Below are 22,022 nucleotides of genomic sequence, written 5' to 3' on the forward strand. Positions count from 1 at the left end.
GTGAACATGTTACACAGGACAATGTTTTCAGCTGGTCATCAGCTACAAAACATACATGACTTCCTACCTGATCAGACACTAAAAATCTTACTGGATGGTTTGGTTTACTGTTGTATCAGTGCACTGTTTGGTGTGTCTGTGCTGCCCTCAGTGGGGTGTTTAGGTCTGTTCTTCAGTCCAGTAACAAAGTAACTGTGGTTACTTTGCTATCCTATGCTAATGCTGTGGAAGAGATGCCTTAGATGCTTCTGATTTCTCAAGATGAACTTGGATTTACTCCAAGCAGAGTGGCAAACATGGGATTCTGGAGGGAAAAAAAAAGGAATATCAGCTTATGTGAGTGCTCCTTGCTAGGATCAATATAGAATTTCTCCATCTTAGCAGTTTGGTCTTTCAGTTTCCAAAACTGCTGCTCATCCAAACTAGTGCCATCTCCTTGCAGGAATTATTGCAGGGTACAAAACACTCAATGCTTAGGTTGCTGTCTGGCCTATTTCTTGTTCATCACCTCACCATCTCTCTCCAGGTTTTACACTTCATGTTATCCAATATTTCTTGTCTTTTAGGGATTTTCTTTACCCTTGTGGCATTTTGACATGTTTATTCTCTCCACAGTAGCAGCTGTCTAGAGCTCGGCCCTCCAGTGTTTTGATTCTAAGCTTTAGAGTAATATACACTCTACAGGCTGCTTTTGAGAAATAGCAGTGGAGATGCTGGAAGGGGAGTTGTGTTCCTGTGGCTCTGTGACATGCTGCCTGTGTGACAGTATGTGTATTGTCACATTTTCTCTTTCCTTATTTTATAAAAGAGAAAATGCCTGTGGTGCTCCAGCTTGTTGATACAAAATGATTCATCAAATAATTCATGTGGTTCCCTCTGGGCCTTTAATTTGTAATGCCTTTGTTGCTTCTGACACTTTGCTGCCTCTGACATTATTCTTTAATTATTACTGAACATCACACACATGGAGTACCTTGTCTCTGTCTCATATATGCATTTCTCCTCTGAAGAGAAGGTGTGTGTATGTGACTGTATTTTCTCACAGAGACAATAGATAGAGTTAACTCTGTTAACTCTCCTTCCTTACTGTAGGGGTGCTGATAAAAATGCAATGATGTGGAATTAATCTTAAGGCTTGGATAGAGTCTCTGAAGACAGACTGTCTTAATGACAAGGCAATTGGATGTGATGATTTATTGCTAGGGAGAGTAAGATGCTGATTTTTAGGAGGGTGTCTAGTGGGCAGATATCCCTATCACAGAAACTGCTGAATGCTCTTCAGAAGAGTACACTGCTCTGGAATGTGAGAGATGTGCATTATATTCCCTGTTTCTCTTTGGATGCACAGTCTGACCTTAAGCAAGTCACTTTGCTTTTCTGTACCTGTTACATAATATATTATACATAATATTCTATTTCTGTAGTATATGTTATGGTTATTTTATGATCTGGGACAATTTCTTGAAATACATGTGAATGACCTCAGTGCAGTATGCCCACGTTTGATTTGGGGCATATGAAAACTATCACAGTTTTAATAATAACTGCTGTTCAGATAGAAATTTGTCTCTCTCTTCCTCAATTTTCCTGTATAAAATGGAAACTAGAAAACTTCCTTAGTAAAGTCATACAGTTTTTTTCTTTGGGACAAACTTCTGGAGATACTTAGTTCAATCTAGACTATCTTTAGGGTTGTGTGCAGTTGAGCTTTGAATGCCTTCAGTCTGGTAAACCCCTCTCAGGTTTCTGTATCTGTGTTTGACCACTCTTATGGTGAAAAATATCCTTTTCTATGGAGTTGGAGATTTGCTTATGTTGTGTCATAGGAATGGTACTCTCCAATTCACTGGTCCCACTGAGACTGCAAATCACATTGCTCATCTGCTTCCCCTGGCCGTGCACCTCCCAGCTATTGCAAAGAATTACCTCTGTTCTGGCTGGAACCAGGACACATTACTGCAGCTCATGTCTCTTGCCACTACAAGTTCACAATGCTAATTCATGTTCAAGTTGTCTGCTGTACCTCCAGGTCCTTCTCTGCTGGTTCCTTAGCCAGCAGGTCACTAGCCTGTAGTCATGTGTGAGGCTTTTGTCACTCAGGTGTAGGACTTTGCATTTATTTGCTTTGATTTACATCAAACATTGCTATCAGTCCTTTGCTCCACCTTGCAATGCCTTCTCTAAATGGTAACCAGTGCTTCTTCCAGTGCATCAGCCATTCTCTCCATGTCACTTACAAACGTGTCTATGTCGGTCCATCATCCAGGTCCAGCATTGGAGGTACTGATGAAATGTTTTCTGAAAGAGCTATATGTGGGAATTAAAATGCTTTTGCTTTTTTCTCTCTAGTCTTTATGCCATCAAACTCCTGTGTGTTCTCAATACTTTTTTGCTTTGCTGGATGAATGCCATTGAATAATGCTCAGATTTTACATGCTATTATTTATCTATTGAATTGTTATGCTTCTGACTTTTTAATGCAATTTGGGATACAGATGCATGATGATCAATCAGTGCATGGAAGTACTTAGGACCTGTGGATCAGGAGGAGAGGGAGCTGTGGGAAGGTCACTGTTAGAATGCCATTTGGGTAGGGAAGAATCTTCATTCTCTTGTGCTGAACCTTAAACTTCACTCAGTTATTGGAAAAAAATGAACCTAACTGAGTCTGTAGTTGAAGGTGCTGATGTCTCCTCGTCTTCCTCATTTAGGAACTATATCAGTGAACAGCCGGCGCACCCCATTCACTGCCAGCGGGGAGAGTGAGATCCTAGACCTGGAAGGTGACATGTACCTCGGTGGGCTGCCAGAGAACCGGGCAGGGCTCATCCTTCCCACGGAGCTCTGGACAGCAATGCTGAACTACGGCTATGTCGGCTGTATCCGAGACTTGTTCATCGATGGACGGAGCAAGAACATCCGGCAGCTGGCCGAGGCACAGAACGCTGCTGGAGTCAAGTCCTCCTGCTCCCGCCTCAGCACCAAGCAGTGTGACAGCTACCCGTGCAAGAACAATGCAGTCTGCAAGGACGGCTGGAACCGCTTCATTTGTGACTGCACTGGCACTGGCTATTGGGGTAGAACATGTGAGCGAGGTAAGTTGTGTTGTCTGACTCCAGTTACACAAAGCTGAAGGTGTGCTTGAGAGCAAGAACAAAATCCAGTGTTCCCATAAGGCTCTCCCCTGCCCTTGCTGATCCTCCCAATACTAAGTTCCAGTCCCCACAGTAGGAAGACTTTTTTCTGTGATTGTTTCCTTTCCACCCTCATTTCATTGGCCTCTTCATTCCCTAAGCCTTCTGAAGATCTTGTCTTCAGGTTCCAGGGTTTCTTTGGCTAAATATGGTTTGTCTCCTGAGGTGGAAAGTGCAGCTCCATGTGTGAAGTCTCAAACAAATTACTGGAAGCTGTACCAGGTGTGAGCATTAGTTATGGAGATTTTTCTTGCATGGGACAGATGACGAATCCCAGTTCTATCTAGGCTTCCTCTGTTTTTTGTGTAGTAGAATTTCCTTGATGGCTGTTTATGAGTAAAGCCAGCTAATGGTGGGATAGTGTTAAATGCAGCATGTCTCAAAGTTCATCTCTGATAAGGCAAATCTATAGGAGATTCATGGGAGATTCTCTGAATCTCTGCATACAGAATTGTGATTTAAAGACAGATGCTTGGAGATATGAGGCCCAAGTGATGCTCGTGTAGGCAGGCAAATTTCTATTTGTTATAGATCCCATGGAATTTACTAATGGAAGATATTTGAACTATATATTTCCCAAGTACATAGGTGGTTCAATTAATTATTATCTTTATTATGCTACTAACACCATCGGAATGATGTAGGTGAGTGGTTTTACAGAAAAAGATGGGGCTAAGATCAGTTACAAAACAACCCCACCTCCCTAGAAGACGTTTTCTTCTATTTAAACCAGTCTTTCTGTTAATATTTGGCCATTAGCACTGCATTTGGGCAAAACTGCATTCACAGTACTCCCAAGAATTAACTGTAAACCATTAGCAGAGTCTTAGGTCTTTTAGTCACTTCTTTATATCACCTCACTTGGCACCATAGTGAGAGCATGTGCCTTAGAACTGGAAATTCAGATATTTTTCAACTTCTGCTGTAAATATTTGAGTAGCACCTTTTCCACTCAGTGCATTTTTAAATATTGATCGTAGTAGCATGCCACTTATGAGGAAGAACATGAAATTTAGCTACAATGCATGAAATATTAGACATAATTGAGATTTGTAATTCATTCACTCTACAGAGGATTTTCTTCATTGCAGAAAGTTTTTGTCAATGACCAAAATTCTTCATATATGGATGGGATTTTTAGGTTTTACAGTACAAGGTCTGTGTTTGTTTGTAAAAATGTTCACAGCCAGTAATTCATTGCATGCTGCCTCTAAGCAGCAATAGTAGTGAATTGCCAGTGGGCTTTAAAACAGCTGAAGCATCAGCACTGCCATCCGTGCTGGGGGAACATGGGTGCAAATGTTGATTCATGGCCATCAGCTATGCCAATATCAGCTCAGCAGTTCTCTCTTTTGACTACATGGGATTTGAAAATTCTGGAAAATATCAGATAGGCCTTTTCTCAGCCATAGCCTTGGGAATGGTTTTGGCCAGTTGTTGTATGATTAGGTTTTATACAAATATGATAAAAGGAAGCAATACCATAAATGCATTGTTCCCCCACAAAATTGCATGTATGTTTGCCTTTGGTCTCTATTTAGTATTGGGAGTGACCAACTCTGCGATTCAGGGCTTTGTGGAGTCTGTCTCATGCCCATCTCCTAGACCTGGCTCCCAGAAGAGAATCCAAAGCTAACAGTGACATAAAGAACAGGGCTCATGTACTTTTTATATATTGATGGTGTTAGCTTTTACTCTTTTTATTGTCACAGAAAAGAAATCAGTAGGTTAAAGCCATGTAAGCATTTTAATTTGGGAAAAATTCATTCACTTCAAGCCTGAGATCCATAACTTGGCTGTGCTCTGATGTGCATCATTCTGAATTAGGGAGATACATTAATGAATTAATGTCTAGCATGGGAACTTGAGGTCATAATACATGTGTTTTAGAACCAAAGTGAATTTAAGGTTAACAAAGGTGTGATGAAATGTTCAGGACATGTATGTATGCAAAGGTCCTAATCCTGAGAAACTCATTTTGTCTGTAATTAGCAACCACAGACCCATTGCTGGTTTAGTCCCAGTGTCAGGCAAAAACTGGCTATAATGCCTGATGTTCCTTGGCAGGAACCTTGCTTGGTGAGAAGCAGCTCACAGGGGATAAATATTTGAGGCTGGATATATGAAGAAAGTTGTACAGATTGAAGAGCATTTAAGTCCAGAATATTTATGTGGTGTTACACAGGAGCCTCATACTGCTCAGATATAAATGCTTAATATCAGACAACTGCATTGGTGCCCACTGATTTTGCCTACATGAACAAAAAGCATTGCAGGCTACCAATGATACTTTTCATTCTCCTAGTCTGACACCAAGGATTATTGCAAGTCCTGATTACATCTGGTCTGTAACTCTAACACTGTTGGAAGGAGAAAGGTTGAGATGGAGACTGGGAAGGGTGTCAAAGTGAGAGATGCTGCCATGCCACAGTGGCACTGCTGTGGAGTGGCTGATGAGCTGCCACAGGACTGGGGGGCAGCCAGGCTGGTGCATAAAGGCAGGAATGAAGAAGCAGCAGGCTAGATCTTCTAATATGGGACAGCTGCTGGCCCACTTCTCCAGTTTGCCATCTCTCACTTTATTCTTTCCTTACACTTCTGTCCTGCTAAAAGAGGAGCGTAACTCCTTCAGCCCAAGATGTTTGATACAGGGTTAAAGGGCAGGGGAGCCTAGAATAAAGAATCTCCTGTGCTTGGTGACTATAAGAAAAATCACTCTTTTTCACAAAGCAAAATACATACTTAATAATAGATAAAGTACTGAAAATAAGGACATATGTACAACTCTACGAAGAGAAGCAAACGATTACTTTGTTGTTGATGATCAAGTCTACCTCCCACCTTTCAGGTATAGGACTTCTACATTTATAGTGCTGTATTTCTCATAAATTTTATACTTTGTCATATGAAGGGCATTATACCTTTAAAAGAGTCTAAAAACGGTATTGATAGTGTCAGGAAAGAAGTCTGAATTCCTTTTATTCATGGTGCAACAACACAAATACATTGTATTCAGTATGTCTCTTCTATCTAAAGCCTGTGTGAGTTTGTCTTGTCAGTGAAATAACACCTCTGTATATTCAGCCAGCTACTCTGGATGCAACATAGACTTTGCTTACAGTGGTCTGCTCGGGCAGTACTTTTGTGCAGATATAGAAGCCTTGCTTTAACTGGAGTTTGACAGGGCACAAAACAGAGATCTGCTGCCAAGGCCTAAAATTCATATCTACAATTCCAATATCTAATAATTATTTTGATATTGGCAGTGATGTAAGCAGACAAAGGTGTTAGCGGTCTGAAAGTGTCATAGTTTCTAATAATAATGTGGTTTCTCCTTGGGTAATTGAAATTTCATGGAAGAGATGGGGCAAGACATGGGAAAGATCATATTGTGCTTTCATGGGCCGTAAGGGCTCAGTGCCAGGCGGTGAGGCTGAGCAAAGGCAGCAGCAAATGCTGGCAGTTAGCTTGATAGGGTCCCCATTTCACACCTTCCCCCAGAGACTGTGATGACCAGGTAACAACACACTGCTATTTTCTTAAATCCTTGCTTCTCCTCCTCTGTCACCTTTCCATAGTGGTTCTCTGCAGAGCTGTCTAACTCAGTGTGACTATGTTGCAAATATAGGAAAGAAATAGAGAAAAAGCTAATAGACAGGACACAGTTCCTCCTGCAAGTGATGCTCTGACTGCCTTACAATGTGGTAATGATCTCACCTCCCCCTGCTCCCTGAGCTCTCTTGCACTGCTGTTAAGTATGGTGAAGAGAAAGATTTAATCATGCCAGAAAGACTCCTAAAATGAATTTAGTTTTAGATAGCTCTTAAATGAATCACAGGACCAGTGAAGTGGATTTATGATGAAAGTTATAATTGCAAGTGCATACTGAGATTTTGTGCTGAATTTGCTGGTTTTGCAGATGATTTGGGTTGTAGTATTCTGGGCATTAGGGGGAAAAAAAATCCCAAAACCTTGGTGCTTGTATTTTGGTAGTATTGAATCATTCTTGCATCCTGGATTTTTAGAATGTGTACCAGAGAACAGCGTCTGCAGTGCAGCTTATCTCTTCTGAAGTACCTGGTTTCAACAGGTCTGCTATTCTGCCAGTTAGTTTGAAATGAAGGACTTAAAATATCTGAAATCCCATGGGAATGCTTCCCAAATGCTTTCTGATCATCAGATGCAGGGCAAGCTTTGAGGTAATTGACAAGAAGATTCCTCCACTGTGATGGATACCATGCTTCCTCTTGTTGCATGTCAGCTGCCTGTCCAAACTGAACCCAAGAGAAATTAGGGTGAGTTGCAAGTCTTGTCAGTGAGGGCTGGCGAGCTGTTGCAGACATGCAGGAGGAGGGTGGGAAGTGTGGGTTAGTGCACCAGTTGTGAGGGATCCTTGGTGGGTGTTTATAGGTTCTTAATGTCTTCTTTGCCCTTTGCCTTGTAATTTGTTAGTGTTTGACATCAGTTGCATCAGGTGATTGCAACACCCCGTTAATTGCATTTGAGATGTTAGAGGTAGGAGCCGGTGTCTGGCTCATGGAGGATGATGATGCACTACTTAGCTGTGATTACAGAGTACCTCCTCACAACCCTGGACTTTTCTGAAAGGGGCCTCAAAGCCCCGGCATTAACTAAGCAGGAGGAGGGGAATGTGTGTTGTATTCAAATTATCTGTTTTCTGTAGCTACAGTGAAAATGCCCTGAGCTCAAAAAGATGCATGAGGTCTGTGGTGGATCCTGAAAACTCTCTGCACCCTTTCTTTCTACTGGAACATTGTGCAGAGGACAAGAGCCCAGGAAGGACACAAAGCAAAAGACAACTGAAAATCACATAATTTTAGACCAATGAGAATCAAATGTTGTTGATCATTCACTTTTAAAGATTTTCTTCTACTTAAGTGATTTGAGTGCATTTTTCTTGGATTTATTTTTTTTAAGAAGTATATAATATTGGAAAAGGCAGGTTGGTATGAGACTTTGGATCATTTAAGACTGAAATAAAAGATGTTGAGGTTTAGATTTTAAACCTCAAAAGTTATTTGCTCAGAACTTGACACAGCCTGAGTTGTTTTCCAGGTGAAGGGGAGGAAGAAAGGCTTGTTCCAGCCATCTCCTTTGCTGAGCTGCACCCAGTGTTTATTGCAGAAAGACAGAAATATCCCATTCTGGTTCTCCCAAGGGCTGGAACCAGTGCTCGTTTCTGTTTGTCTTGGCTCACAGATGGGCAGCTAACATCCTGAGCAAACCAGCCTTCTTCTGTGTTTTGTGGTAAACTGTGAGCAGCAACCCATCTGCTGTTAACAATGGTGATGTTGAGCATAAGGCTGCACATTTTATTATCTGCCAAGTATCTTTGCAGCAGTGTTTACTAAGAACAGTTTAATGACAATACACCTCTTCCCATGATGTATGCAATGAAGGGAGATATTGTAAAATTACTGGTAATAAGAAATGCTACAGAACCATTTACTACATAGGATAAGTGCTGCATACTTTGCTATCTCAAGCAGCTTAGATTTCTCTTAGTGAAGATGTTTGATGATAATCACATATTTCAAGGTTTATTTAAAGCAACTCAAAAGTGTTGATGCATTTTGGACTGTCCAGACCTTCTGAGTGTGCAGTAAAATCTTAGATAACTGCTGAGAATAGGTTTTGTTTTCTTATAGAACTTATAGGTCTTTCTTATAGGACATTTCTCCAGGAGAAATGGACACATTAGGAGAAAAGTCATTGCTGCAATGTTTTAATTCTTTTAATTCTTGCTAGATCTTGAACAAAGACTTAAGAAAATCAAAACATCAGAATAATTCCTATTATTTCATGATATAAGATGTTAGAAAATAGGTCTGTTCTAGACCTCATCTATTCACTGACTATTGTACAGTTTCCCAAATTGTCTCCAAACTGCAGGAAAAAAGTTCCATCTGAATTTAGCAAAAAATTTCATACAATCCCTTCACACCCATCTCAATTTGTTTCTCACTAATTTTATGATAAAATCTCCATTAAACACGATCTGAAGAATGTTAACTTTGCTAAGAGCATTTTACGTGAGAAGTTAATTTTCTCACTTGCCATCAGTCCGTTTGTAACACTTGTGGATGATCCCTTTATGGCTGGCCCAGGCAGCTATACTGTGGAAGATGCTATTCACAGTCCTGCTCGAGAAACACAGGCCTGGCTTTGTGTGATTAGCTCCCTTGTATCTCTTCTTAAAGACTGTTGTGAGTGCTGGATTATTCTACTTATTAGGCTTTTATGTATCCTCCATCTTAGAATTCTTTTTTTATCTTCTATGGGATAACTTCTGTGCTAGCATTCAGACAATTCCCAAGGTGCTCATTGGATGTTGTGCTAGCTCCAGTAAGGACAGTGTAGCCAAGGTGGGCTTGTAAGGGAAGAGGAGCAATACTAAGGAACAACGTAAAAGTCTCTTACTTGAGTGGATTTATATTGTAACCCTTACCACTCATTAGAACTTTTTTGTCCATAGTTACCTACATTCAGTCAGAAGCCACTCTGAATATATGTGCTTTCCAGGGTAACAAGTAACTGCATTTGTTGCACTCTAATGCCTTTGTGATATCCTCAGTACAGAGGAGTGTGCAGTTAATTCTGCAGTCAGGTTGATTACATCTGCTTGGGAAAAGACCATTTCATGGCTTTTATGCTGTTGAACTTTAACTTCAAAGAGTCTCATTGATGTGACAATCTCCAAAAGCATCTGCTGAGCAGCTGGAAAATCTGAGACCATATAAAAACCAAGTGATTGTCTCTCCTATATCGTAAAATGTAATAGGTATGTTTTTTTTTTTACCCATGTGTTCCTCCTGTTTGTTCATCCTGATTCCAGCATCATGTGCTTTAGGTATTTAAGGCCACTCTTGACTTCCCTGCTGCATGTGAATTTCTTATACTCCAGATGCTCTTCATCTCATCTAAATATGTTAGTTGGTGGCACAGAAGAAGATAATAATTTCTGCTGTTTTTCTCTAAGCTTCTGTACTTCTGGCTGTTTATTGCTGAGTGTAGCTTTCATAAGGTCCTCCTAGTTCAAGAAATATGATTACCCAAAACTGTAAGATTTTGTGTACTGTCAGCTCCTGTAACAAACACTAGAATAACAGCAAAAAAGATGTTGATGGGTAGGTGTGTAGCAGTTTTAGTTATTATTATCTATATATAATATAGAAAAATTATGTATATATATTAATATATACAGTATATATTATTATTATCTATAGTAATATTAACAGCATGAAAATATTACTAAAAAATGAATAGGGAAAAGAAAGCAAGAGAAAAAAAAAGGATAAGAGTAAAAAGATACATTATCACCGTCTGTAGATTCCGTTTTTTGGACTGATGGTCTTGATCCATCTTGATCTCTTGCAGGTAGGGAAGAAGCCAACAAAACACTAAGTCCAAGGGGTTAAAATACACTCTGACTTCATGGGAATAGTCAGGTACCTCCCCTGGGAGGAGATTTCAGTCCTCTGGTGGACCCCCAGACAGAAGTGAGTCTGGGGGTGCTTCGAGGGTCTTTGATGGTTTATGATGCCTTCTCAGCTGCCTCTGACATCAATAGGCCTAAGTGTGAATGTGACCCTCCCCTGGAGGAGGGGACTGTGCTGTGTGAGGGAGGGCAATTTGGCATAATAAAAGGCACCCTCCTGTCTCCACAAGGTCTGCCTCTGATCAGCCTCAGAAGCTGGTTTGCAACCTCCAGGCAGTGACAGTTCACCCCCTCTCTTATGCAGACTAGCCATTACACACCCAAAAGCTTCCCTCCTTCTTCCAGGGGTGCAAACCTGCTTCAGCAAAACACCTTGGTGCCTCCCCAAATGGGCAAATGCTTTGAGTCAGTAATCACTAATGGTCGAGTCTCACAGCATGTCACATGGATGATGCAGGATGAGCTTGCTATGAGTATGCACCACATCTGTCAGGTGTCCAGAGACAAACTGATGACACTAGGTTCAAGAATTGCTTCAGACTACTTCTATCTTTGAGTGTCTTATAGCTTGGTGGCTGATTTCGGTCCCTGTGGCTTCATACCCCACTTCCTTTCCATGCCCTCCAATCAGACCAGTTTGTATTTCTGCTGATACTGCCAATTGTCCTTACAATTAAAGGGAATATCTTGATGGAAGAAGCCAGGATGAAGTAGATTCATTTGTCATGAAAAATTATTTCCAATATTTAAAATTACTATGTAGACCTTGGAGATGTTATCTGTGAAATTAGCTTTCTCTATCTCCCTGCTTTACCCAGTCAAAGCCGTCATGCTGAAAGGCAGACACTGGCACAGTGCATTTTCTGTCTCATTTCTTTTCCTCTATTCATCTCAGGGGGAGAGGAAAGACTTGGCATTCATGATGCTCCCTTAATTGACTCTTTCTGCATCTGGAGATAGGCAGTCGTCCCTTGGACAGTTTGATTGATTGGATGAGGCTATTATGTGATATGGAAAGGATATGCAGAAGCACAGCCATCACCACAAGCGTGGAAAGATCTTATTTGGTGGTGCATATTGGCTTCCCTCAATCTGCTTGGTTTGTCTGTCTCGTCTCAAATGCAGTTATCTCACAGAGCAGCCCACAGGGTGGTCCTGGTGAATCCATTGCCACTAGGTACCAGACTCCAAGGCATGGCCCTCCAGAGGGAAACCCTTCTCACCCTCACTGCTAAAACGTCTGAGAATGTGTAAAGGAAAGATAATATTCATCATTTTTATTTTATTACTTACTAGTATCCTCTTTTTCTTTTTTCTGGGTAATTGAGAACAGGAGGTAAAAATTGGGAGATAAGGTGCAGAAGAGGAAAACTGTATCCTGATAATCAAATCTTAATACAAGTTTCAGAGTGACTTTCTGCTTTGTGATGATTATAGGCAGTTAGTCGGTGAATAGATAAAACATAAAACTTAGGAGATATCCATCACATTAAGGCAAAAGTCCTCCCACTGAAGGGACACTGCAGCAGGGAGGATGTACAAGAAAAGCAGCTTCATTATAAATGTTGTTGATCTCATGGTGTTTCCAATTTTTATGCCCTACAGCTTTTGACTTCTGAAATCCTGCCTGTTAGGGTGAGGTCCTCTTGTGGTCAGCCTGGACCTTTTGGGTTACCTACCACACTAATCTTGTGTTCTTGTGATCAACAGCCTTTTTCCATTTCTGAACAAAGAGGAATTGTAATTTTTCATGTTGTGATACTGCTAGAGGGAGTGAAAGGACAGGGAAGGTTGAAGGAGATTACTATTGGAAGTTGTATCAAAGCACTGGAGTTTAGGATTTAAACGGAGTCATGTGGAATTAGTTTAAATCTGACTGCCCCAATACCCACAGGCCCCATTTCAAACTGCTGAGAAAGGAAAAAAAATGATATTTTAAACAGTGATTTTTTTTATCCACTACCTTTCATTAAATCAGTAAAATAGAAAATGACAATTCGGCCCTCAGCTGGAAAGCATGTTAGATTGACAGCTCTGGGAGCCCTAGGCTTGTACTTAGAATGAGAAATAGATAGAGTAGCTCCCCTTTATATACCTTAGTCATCTCTTGGAGAGGTATTTGCATTAGAGGTTAGAAAATAGGTCAGTCTTTCTGACTTGCCTGGTCTTTGGTAGAGCTACAAAGTAGTAAGGTGAAAGGAGGAACTCTTCTTCTATGGCTCTGATTTCCTTCTCTTTGTGTGTGAAACTGCTGGAGACAGAGAGCTGTGAGACACATCAGTGCACCCAGCCCGGGGAGCAGAGCAGGGCTTGGGCTGAGCAGAACAAGATGGACTTTGTGCTGCATGTGCCATCTGCCATGTGAGGACAAGATCTCCCCCTCAGCAAGTGACTGGCAAAAGACATGTGCTTGCTGAAGAGTGGGAAGGAAGCAAAAATATAGAAACTGTCTCAAATATTTTATAGTTATGTTATTTATTATTTTTTTTAATCTCTCTGTTGGGAATGTTTGTGACCAAAGAGATAAAAACAGATAAAGGAAAGATTTTTGGCATACTCAGGAATTTCAAAATAGCTGGAGTCTCTGCATGAATCTTACTGGTTCTGGTTCCTAGAGGTGGAAGCCTAACAGTTCAGTATCCAGTCATAGAAACATCCAAGTTTCTACCATTTTATTACCATATCTTCAGTGAAGTTCTCTTCTGTTGCAATCTGTTTTTTTGATACAAACCCCATTTCTGCTGGTCAGCTCTCATGTCCAATTAGTGCAAATTTCCTTTATTCTGCATTGGCATTTGATTGTTTTGTCCCCTTGGAGGACTGATGAGCACTGAATTTTAGCCTTTCTTTCCCTATCAAGTGTTACTGGAGGATGATTTAGCCCTGCATCCAAGGTGCTTGCCTCAAAGCTGTGTTTTTAATAATTCCATCTTCTCTTAGACATGGGATTGGTCGTCTGAGGGTGTGAATAAAGGAAAACACAGGTAATAGTTGGCAACCCACTTTTCACCAGTCCCAGTGTGATGCTGGAAGCACCACTTTGGTGTGAAGGAGCTGCCTTTAGCCACCATGGTGAAGGAGGTAGAGACGGTCCAGGATTCAGCAGGGTGGAGATTGACTCCTGCTCCAATCTGTTGCCCTCCCTTTTACTGAGGTGACATCATGGTTCTGTATCTTGTTCAAATTCTTGTGTGCCATTCCTCTAATCATGCCAGATTCCTTCTGCCACCTTCCAGTTTGATCAGATTTCACATTCCTGTCTGGTGCAGGAGAACTAAGAATGTCCTGAAAAAATTCTTGGCATGTGGGAAAAGGAGACAAGTAAAGGAATGAATAGAGCTTTGTTGAACAAAAGGCTGCTATTTTTTCTGGGAAGTGGGGGGTCATTTTATAGCCTGCAAGCGTTTTGGGTAAAGTAATTATGGAAAACAAAAAGGATTAAAGTAAAGAGAAGCATAAATGATTTATCATGACATTTTTAAATGCCTCACTGTTTTCACTTTATCTTTTAATTTTTGTATTTAAGTCAAAGGCACTTGGGCTGCTTAAAAAAATAATCAAACCATAAAGGGAGACTACAAATAGCCATGTCGAAGAGTAATGAATCCAGCAGACAGAGGGACTTGTGTCCAAATAAAAAAGGCAGAAAAGTGTAGGCTGGAATTGGTATTGACTGTGCAATGTGCACCGTGCTAATGGACCTGCAGAAGAAACAGGAGCATTGCAGCCATAAAGTGAAAACCTGGTCCACTGTGAATACAGATGAGATTGGGAAAAACAGTGCTTTTATGGGGCTGCTTTTGCACACATGGCCTCTTGGGCTCACCTGCTTATAAAGTCAGAGTGACAGGATGTAGATTAGCAATCAGCATCCTCATTTAGCCATTTCTCCCTGACTGATTTACACTGCTGTGATTTCTTTTTTCTTTTGTCTTTTCCTTCTGGCTGGTGACGATTTGCTGAGCCCATTTATTCTCTTTTACACTCTTGTTTTTTTCTAGAAGCTGTAAAAATCAAAATGCAGATCATTTACCTTTCTTTGTGTGTCTATGTGTGTGTTGCCTACAGTTCCTACCCTAGTCTGTGCCACTGGCCAAGGCTCAGTCAGTAAATCTTCCAGGAGAAGCAGCTTTGACACAGCTGCTATGTCCCTTTTGCTGAGAGTTGGTTTTCCTAGACACCTTTCACTCAGGTTGTGGAGAGATGTTTGATCTATGTGCACCATCAAAGGTTTGGTCAATAAAATTCTATTTAACTGGCTGGCACCCATGAGTTCCTTTTCCCATGTCGATCCCTTGAAAGGCACTGAAGAGATTGTGCATGTCAAGAACTGCAGTTCAGCATCTGTTTGGGTGCCTGCAGGTAACTGTGCTTTTTCCTGCTTCAGCCTTGCTTTTGGACTACACACTTGACCAGTTTTCTGGGAAAGGCTACCTAGGGGAGCTTCGGGACAGGAAGGAAGATCACCCAGATACAACCAGGAGTGGGGGTCCTGGCATTAGGCTTGTTCGTGTTTGGAAATTAGATGTGTTCTGTTCTGGCAGTAACTGGTAACCCTTTAGAAACGTGGGTTGGCAATGGACTTCAGGCTGTTCTCTGCCACAGTGTTGTGGGGCCTGCTAAATCTCAGTATTACCTCTTTCTGTAGAAGCCAGAGTCAGAGGCTTGAGTGAATCTTTGTACATTTGCACACAGCTGACTCATGGGGGACCCTTCAAACTTAAAATGAGCAGACAAGGTCATAGCTGGGAGACAGCCAGGAAGTTATTGACATCTCTGCCTCTCTTTGGGCTATCAGAATATGCTACATAAATCCACATTAAACTATTTATAAGGATGCAGATTGATAATCCTGTACAAACAAGTGCCGTTTTTTCCCATATGCAGAATATTTGAGAGTGATATCATCATTCTGTATTTTGGGAAACTCTGACATAGAACTATTAAGGCACCTACAGTAAGATTCAAGATTACAAAAGTAATTAGCCACAGACCCTGACTCTGAGAGGATTTCATTTACTGGGATTTAAGTGTCTGAATCTAAGATATTGCCTAATTTAGTCGTTAGACTCTTAGGGCGCTAAGCTGCTCTTTCCACCTTGAAAAAGCTATCTAATGTCTCTAAAATAATACTTGCAGATCTCTGCAGGCATGGTAATATAGTCCTGGGATATTTAGTTAGCAGTTTCTGGAGAAAAATACTTACATATTGTGATAGGATAGAGATAATTCATATCAGAACCAGAGTTCCTTCATCTTTTCCTCCTCTCCATTTTTTCCCACTCAGAAGAGCACTCATGAATCACTTTGGCCTTTCAGCATGCAGTAATGAAAAGCTGATTACCATAACTCCCCATGGGAGCCTCTCTCTTACCCAGCATTGCGTACTCAGCCATCACTCCCTGAGTGTCTGATCAGAATCCAGGGGTCTCCAACAGACTAAAGCATGGAGGAAGTTAGTAGATGTGCTAATATGGAAAATTGAAGTTGTATAAGTCTTAACTTAAGGACAAGTAAAGATAAAGAAAATGTTATCTGACAGTGACAGCTAAAAAACAGTGATTTCCCATGGACCAAGGTAAAAGCACTGCAAATGCTGTTACTCAGAAACCTTTGCACAGCTGCCCTGCAGATGCTGTTCAGAGGTGTGTTGCAGTGTATTGGGCACAGAGCATCCTGGCCTACACTGTGTTGTGCTCCTGCTTGCTTTGCAAGACCGTCTGCTGACTGCTCCAGTGGCAGCACCTGCAGATGAGCTGTGAGTTGTGTCACACCAATTCAGCATCCCTGCCAGGTACAGAGTAAGTCTGATCAGGGCCTCTCACAAAACAAGCCTTGACATATATGGGGCTTCACTAATTTGGTGCTTCACAAAAGTATACAATGTAGACATGCCTGAGAATTCTATTTCTGGCTTATATTACTTCAGGCAAGTTCATTATCCCGTGCCTTATGTTCCCCAGCTGCAGAAAAACTCCCCAAAAAGCCAGATACCTTAGGACTTCCCAAAATCATAAAAGAGTTGTAATGTGGAAAAATTCATGAATCACTAAGAGCTTCAGATTCTAGGATGAGAAAAGCAAAACGTGTATTTTTTGCTAATATTTGACCTTCTGTTTCATAGTTTTTCTTGAGCTTAATGAGAATCCTGCCGTGAGAACAGGAGGAAACCTAACCTAATGAATGATACTTGTTTTTTTGTGTTGTCTAACTAGCTTTCCTGTTATTGCTACTTGACACAGAGTATTTTATTCATCAGTACAGAAATGGGGGCCACTCTTGGTGTTGTGTGTTAATAATTTGAGTTCATGTCCCCAAAAGAAAAATGTTGCCTAGACCCACAATGTGTATTAAAATCTGTTAACTCAGAGGTTTTCTTTTAAAATCACAGTAGCTTTCTGTCTTCTCTAATTTTCTTCACCTGCAGTGCTAATGCAATCCTTATGTGACTGTTGAGACACAATGCTGTATTTTTTTGAGATACACAAGCAACCTTTTGTAGATAAAATGGTGAAGTACTTGAGCCACTCAAGGGGGAAAAACTTTCTCATTTCTTTGTCATTGAAAAGGTAAAATTATTCATTGCCCTTTATAAGGCACTAAACAAATGATGAAATTTTGTATGGTGTGTCAGCGATTGGCTGGATGTATTTAACTCGATAGTGATATGAGATTTACAGAGCACACAAGAAAGGAGCCTTAAATAGTTTTACCCATTGACCTTTGCCAAGATAATAAAGCCTGAATATCAACTCCTCACCACTTAAATTGTGTACTAATGAAGTGCCATGGGGTACTCAGCTACACCTGTGCTAGTTAGAAGTATTTCTAATCATGCAAGTAGAAATGTGTATTCGAGAAATACAAGTGTAAAAAGTGTAAAGAAAGCTCTGTTGTGCAGCTTAGAGTAAAATCCAGCAAATGAAGGAAATTGGCAAAGTAAGTTGAAATATAATCAGGAGGCTGAAGGGAGGAATTATGGAGAAAGATTAGAAGAGTTCAGTACATTTTGATTAGTAAATGATAACCTGAGGAGAGGATGAAGAATCAGCTCTGATGGGAGGACTGCCTTCCCAAGGAAGGGGAATTGTTTTAGGAAGTTCACAGGACACTTATTATGGAATATTGAGTTAAATTAAGGAAGGAAAATGATGAATATCATACCATCACAACAATGAGCTTGAAGTTTTTTTGCTTTATTTTGCTATAGCAGGAATCTTAGAAAAGGGTGGAAATCCCATCTGTTAGACTTTGGAAACTAGGGTGGCTAAAATGGAAGAGCAAGGCCAGGCTGCTCTACACTTGGATGAAAAATGCTTTGTAAGAGGACAGGAAGGGAAGGGAGCTCCATGATCTAGCCAGCTCTTCTGCTTCTAGCTTGAATTAGTTTGTGAAATATGTGCCTCAGAATCAAAACCTGGAAATGTCTCCCAACTTCAAAAGATCTGTTTTCCTTCCTAAATCCTGTTAATGACTGGATATGTTTTCCTAATTAGCAAATACATGAATAAATTCCTGCAACATGCAATACCCTGATTACCAAAGTAAGTTTTGTTTGATTCTTAATGTAATTACTTGTTATAATAACTCATACTGAATTAGGAAGGGTAGAAAAGTTAATGGTGTAAAAATAAGAACAATTTGATACTTCAGCTTCTTTACTAGATCTCAGAGAATTGTGGAACAAACTCCATGTTTAGGCAAACTAGAAACAGTATTATGTGGTGTGTGTTACAGTATCAGATTAGAAAAGATTGTTGCTAAGGAAGTTTTTGTCTAGTGCACTGTAGGGAAAAGCTGCTGCCAAAAAAGCTTCAGATCCCAGTAATAAGAGGTATTCACATACTCATCTGAGAAAGAGAAGCATGGGGTGTTGTTTCCAGTCTGCTGGTGAGGAGAGCCTACTGTAAGGTTCATTCTTTCCAGCCAGTGCATAAGCAGAATCAGCAAGTATGCTGCTAACTGTTCATCTTTGTGGCAGATGGAAGACAGAGACTTTTCTGACTGACAAGCTGTCATCCAAAATATTGTTCATCTGCATAAACCCCCAAAACACCAGCAAAAACATAGTCCACTATTTAGTTCACTTGCATTTAGTCCTGCTCTGTCATGGACTTCGTTTGATCTTTGGTAAATCAGGTTTTGATGAATGAAAGTAAATCCTGACACACCTCAGCATTGCCCCCTGTAGTGCTTAGGGGTCTGTCAGCTCTTAGAGTAAAATCCAGATAGCTAAGGAAGGGTGTGAAGTGGCCATCAAGTAAGGATGGTGTTCAGCACAGCCAGGGGGTGGGGGAAGCAAGGACAGGTTTCAGGTAGCCAGTGGTGCGTGGCAGGAGGAGGATGAGCCAGTCCCCTCTGTTGGGTGCAGGCTTGATCTTGCTGCATCCTTGAGCTCAATGCCCACAGAAATATGAAATCTGCATTCTAAAAACCCACTTCAAGGTTGATATGCCACATAGCTGTATGTGGTCATACAGCTTGCAGTGTGTTATGAGGCATTGGGTGCTCTGCCTAGTTGATTTGCTTTTACTTCCCCCTCTTCCCACTAAACAGAAGCTTCTTTGTTGCCAGACTCTATATTGCTTGCAATTCTATGCCTTGATCTCGCCACAAATTGCTCACAGGATGTCCTCTGCTCTGTCGGAAAGGTTTGCAGGTGACTGTTCACTTAGATTCCTGTATTCTTTGTGTTGGCAACCTTGTATGTTGTGCAGGAAGTTTCAAGGCAATGTTTAAAAGCTGGGGAAGCTTGGAGCTTCTCACATTGGGAATCTATCACTGAAGGTTTTTTTTTTAAATTACATTGGTGGTGTTCTGTTGAGCTGTGTCAGGAGTGGGTGAGAAAAGCGCTGTGATTTCCTATTCCAGATGCAGATGAAATTAGGGAAGTATGACAGTCCCACAGCAATCCTGCTGGTTTTGGTGCCTTTGTTGGAGCACAGCTGTGCCCAGCAGCTGGTCTGGAATCAGAGAACCAGGAAATTTGCACAGTTAGCAGATATAAATAGAGAATCTGTAACTATGAGAGATGCTTAACTCTGCAGTAAATAAATCCTAGTCCAAAAAAAAAAAAAAGCTAATTGAAATCTTAAAAAACTGTCTTGTGCCTCAATTCTTCCCCTTTTGAGTCTTTCTCTATGTGCAGAATTTGAAAGAAAAACAGGTGTTGTATCTATAGAGTCTTACCATCTATGTTTCAAGTGATGTCAAGATCAGTCCCCTTTCCGTTACAGATTTAGATTATTTTTAGGCTTGTGGATTATTTTCCAGTTTACAAAGGAATTATTGATATCTTCATTATTTTGACTTGTATGATATTCTGAGAATTTTTCAGCATTTGTCTGATGAAAAGTACACAAGGTGGCAGGTGGATCCCCAGAAGATGGGGAGCAGCAGCCCAGTTGTGGTGGACACTGGGTCGTGTCCCTGCACAGTCCTGCCTTTGCAGTGTGACAGTGGATGAGCTGTCTTCTATTTCTGTCTCAGTTTCTGCTGTGAAAGTAGGCCAGTTTAAAAGACATTCCTGAGTGCATCTTAATGCTTTGAAATCGTGTGGAGGACTTGAAATAACAGGAATCGAGGACAGGAAAACCATCCTATTAGGAGACCTGCTATTTTTCCTCTTTGGTCAGAGTATGTCAGCTGCTTATTTTAGAAAACAGTTCTTTGTGGTATAGAACCATGTCTAATCCTTTCCAGGTATAAATTAGGAAAAGCTTCTTTTGAAATAGCTTTTGCTGATCCAGAACTTGTGCAGATGTGAGTGGAAACCTGGGGCCTTGTCCAGCAAGTGTCAGTGAGAGCTGGTGGCAGTGATACTACACAGAAACATGACTGGAATTTGCTGTGTGTCTCTGCTTTCTCTTCTACCCCAGGGAGGAGCCACACTGATGTCCCTTAAAAAACCACATAACAAGCACTTTTCAGCACTAATGGCACAGCTGAGGAGACAATTGCAGCCTTCTTCGCCATCTAATGGTGTCAGGCAGCACTTCCACCCACCCCTCACTGTGTCCCCAGAGAGTCTGAGCGAGTGCATCAGTCCCTGGGACCCATGGTCTCTGCATCCCCATGGCCTCCTCTGCTCACCCAGCAACTGCTGACTCACTTGATTTGCTGAGTTCCTACTAGCGACCCTTTTGGGGAAAAGCTTGACACTGTGTCTTCAAATAGACTTGGAATATATTCTGAAGTGTATTAATTGCTTACTACACACAGTTTTTCCGCCCTTTGGGCTCCCCCTGTACCCTTTCAGCCCTCCAGGAACCCTTAGGAGAAAGCAGAGCATGATGTTCAACACAGATGTTATACTCAACTTTCAGGATCATGATTAAGCCCCAGTGTAAGAGCCTGTGATTCACTATATATTGAAAATAGAATGCCTCTTTCTGCAAAAGAGGCCACATGCCTGCTTCTGTGGGAGAAGTGCTTAACATCACTTTTCTCCAGTGGTATGGGGACTGATAGTTCATGTATTAAGCTCTGAGATTCTAAACTCTTGAATGACTTGGGGAGAGAGTTTTATAAAGGAACCATTTTTTCTATATGTATCCTAGGTACTTGTCTTTCATTGCAAGTCTGACAGCTTTCACTGGCCCTCACTTCCACATTAAAAAAGGGAGTAAATTGAGCTGTCTTTGGTGATAGTATGGAATTAGATGTCAGTAACCTGTCAGAAGTGGATTCCAAAAGTGTCTGTGCCTGATACACAGTACCTTCAAAACAAGGGTTCATTAGGTTTGATTTTTCCATTAGCAACATCCTTTTAATATATTTGGCTTACTTTGTAATGCTTCCTTAAGTAAGAATCTAAAATATGTTGAAGAGATATAAATGATATTCTTTCCTGTTTTCAGATCAAATAAGGAAAATCACAAAGTGACTTGTTGAATAGATCTCCAGAGTCCTAATTTGTGTCCTTCTGCTTCAGCTAGTTGGGCAACATTATTAGGCCAGGTTGGATGGGGCTCTGAGCAGCCTGGTCTAGTGGAAGGTGCTCCATCCCATGGCAGGGAGGTTGGAACTAGATGATCTTTAAGGTTCCTTCCATCCCAAACCATTCAATGATTCTACAGTTATTAGGGAATTGGTGGAAGCATGATAAAGAGGTACTATTAATTACAGTTTAAGAAAAGTGGAAAGGCAAATACTGACTTGTCTGAACTAGCTTCCTTTGGTTTAGGTGCATAGCAAGGCCACAAATTCTGCCCATACTTGAGTCACCAGGAAAGGGATTTGGAGCCTGTACCACCAGATTATGAGGTAAATGATAGATGACTGCCAATGGTTTGGTTCTGGAATAGCTGAAATGTCCAGTAAATCTATATCAATGGAGTAATTTAGATGGTTCAACTCAGCAATTCTGC

The 22,022-nt window shown here is 41.0% G+C and overlaps 1 protein-coding gene across 3 annotated transcripts in view; it reads left to right on the plus strand.

Annotated features, from left to right (window-relative positions):
- The window catches only part of NRXN3 (neurexin 3), a 972,437-nt gene that overhangs the window by 314,821 nt on the left and 635,594 nt on the right, over positions 1–22,022 (plus strand). For all 3 annotated transcript variants that reach the window (XM_086893498.1, XM_086893497.1, XM_086893499.1), the window contains one exon: positions 2,712–3,095. In XM_086893498.1, coding sequence (XP_086749624.1) covers positions 2,712–3,095 — 384 coding nt within the window. The remainder of the gene's footprint in view (positions 1–2,711; positions 3,096–22,022) is intronic.

The sequence above is a fragment of the Cyanistes caeruleus genome, chromosome 6 (genome assembly GCF_971803275.1).
Source record: "Cyanistes caeruleus chromosome 6, bCyaCae1.hap1.1, whole genome shotgun sequence".
Classification (NCBI taxonomy): Eukaryota; Metazoa; Chordata; class Aves; order Passeriformes; family Paridae; genus Cyanistes; species Cyanistes caeruleus.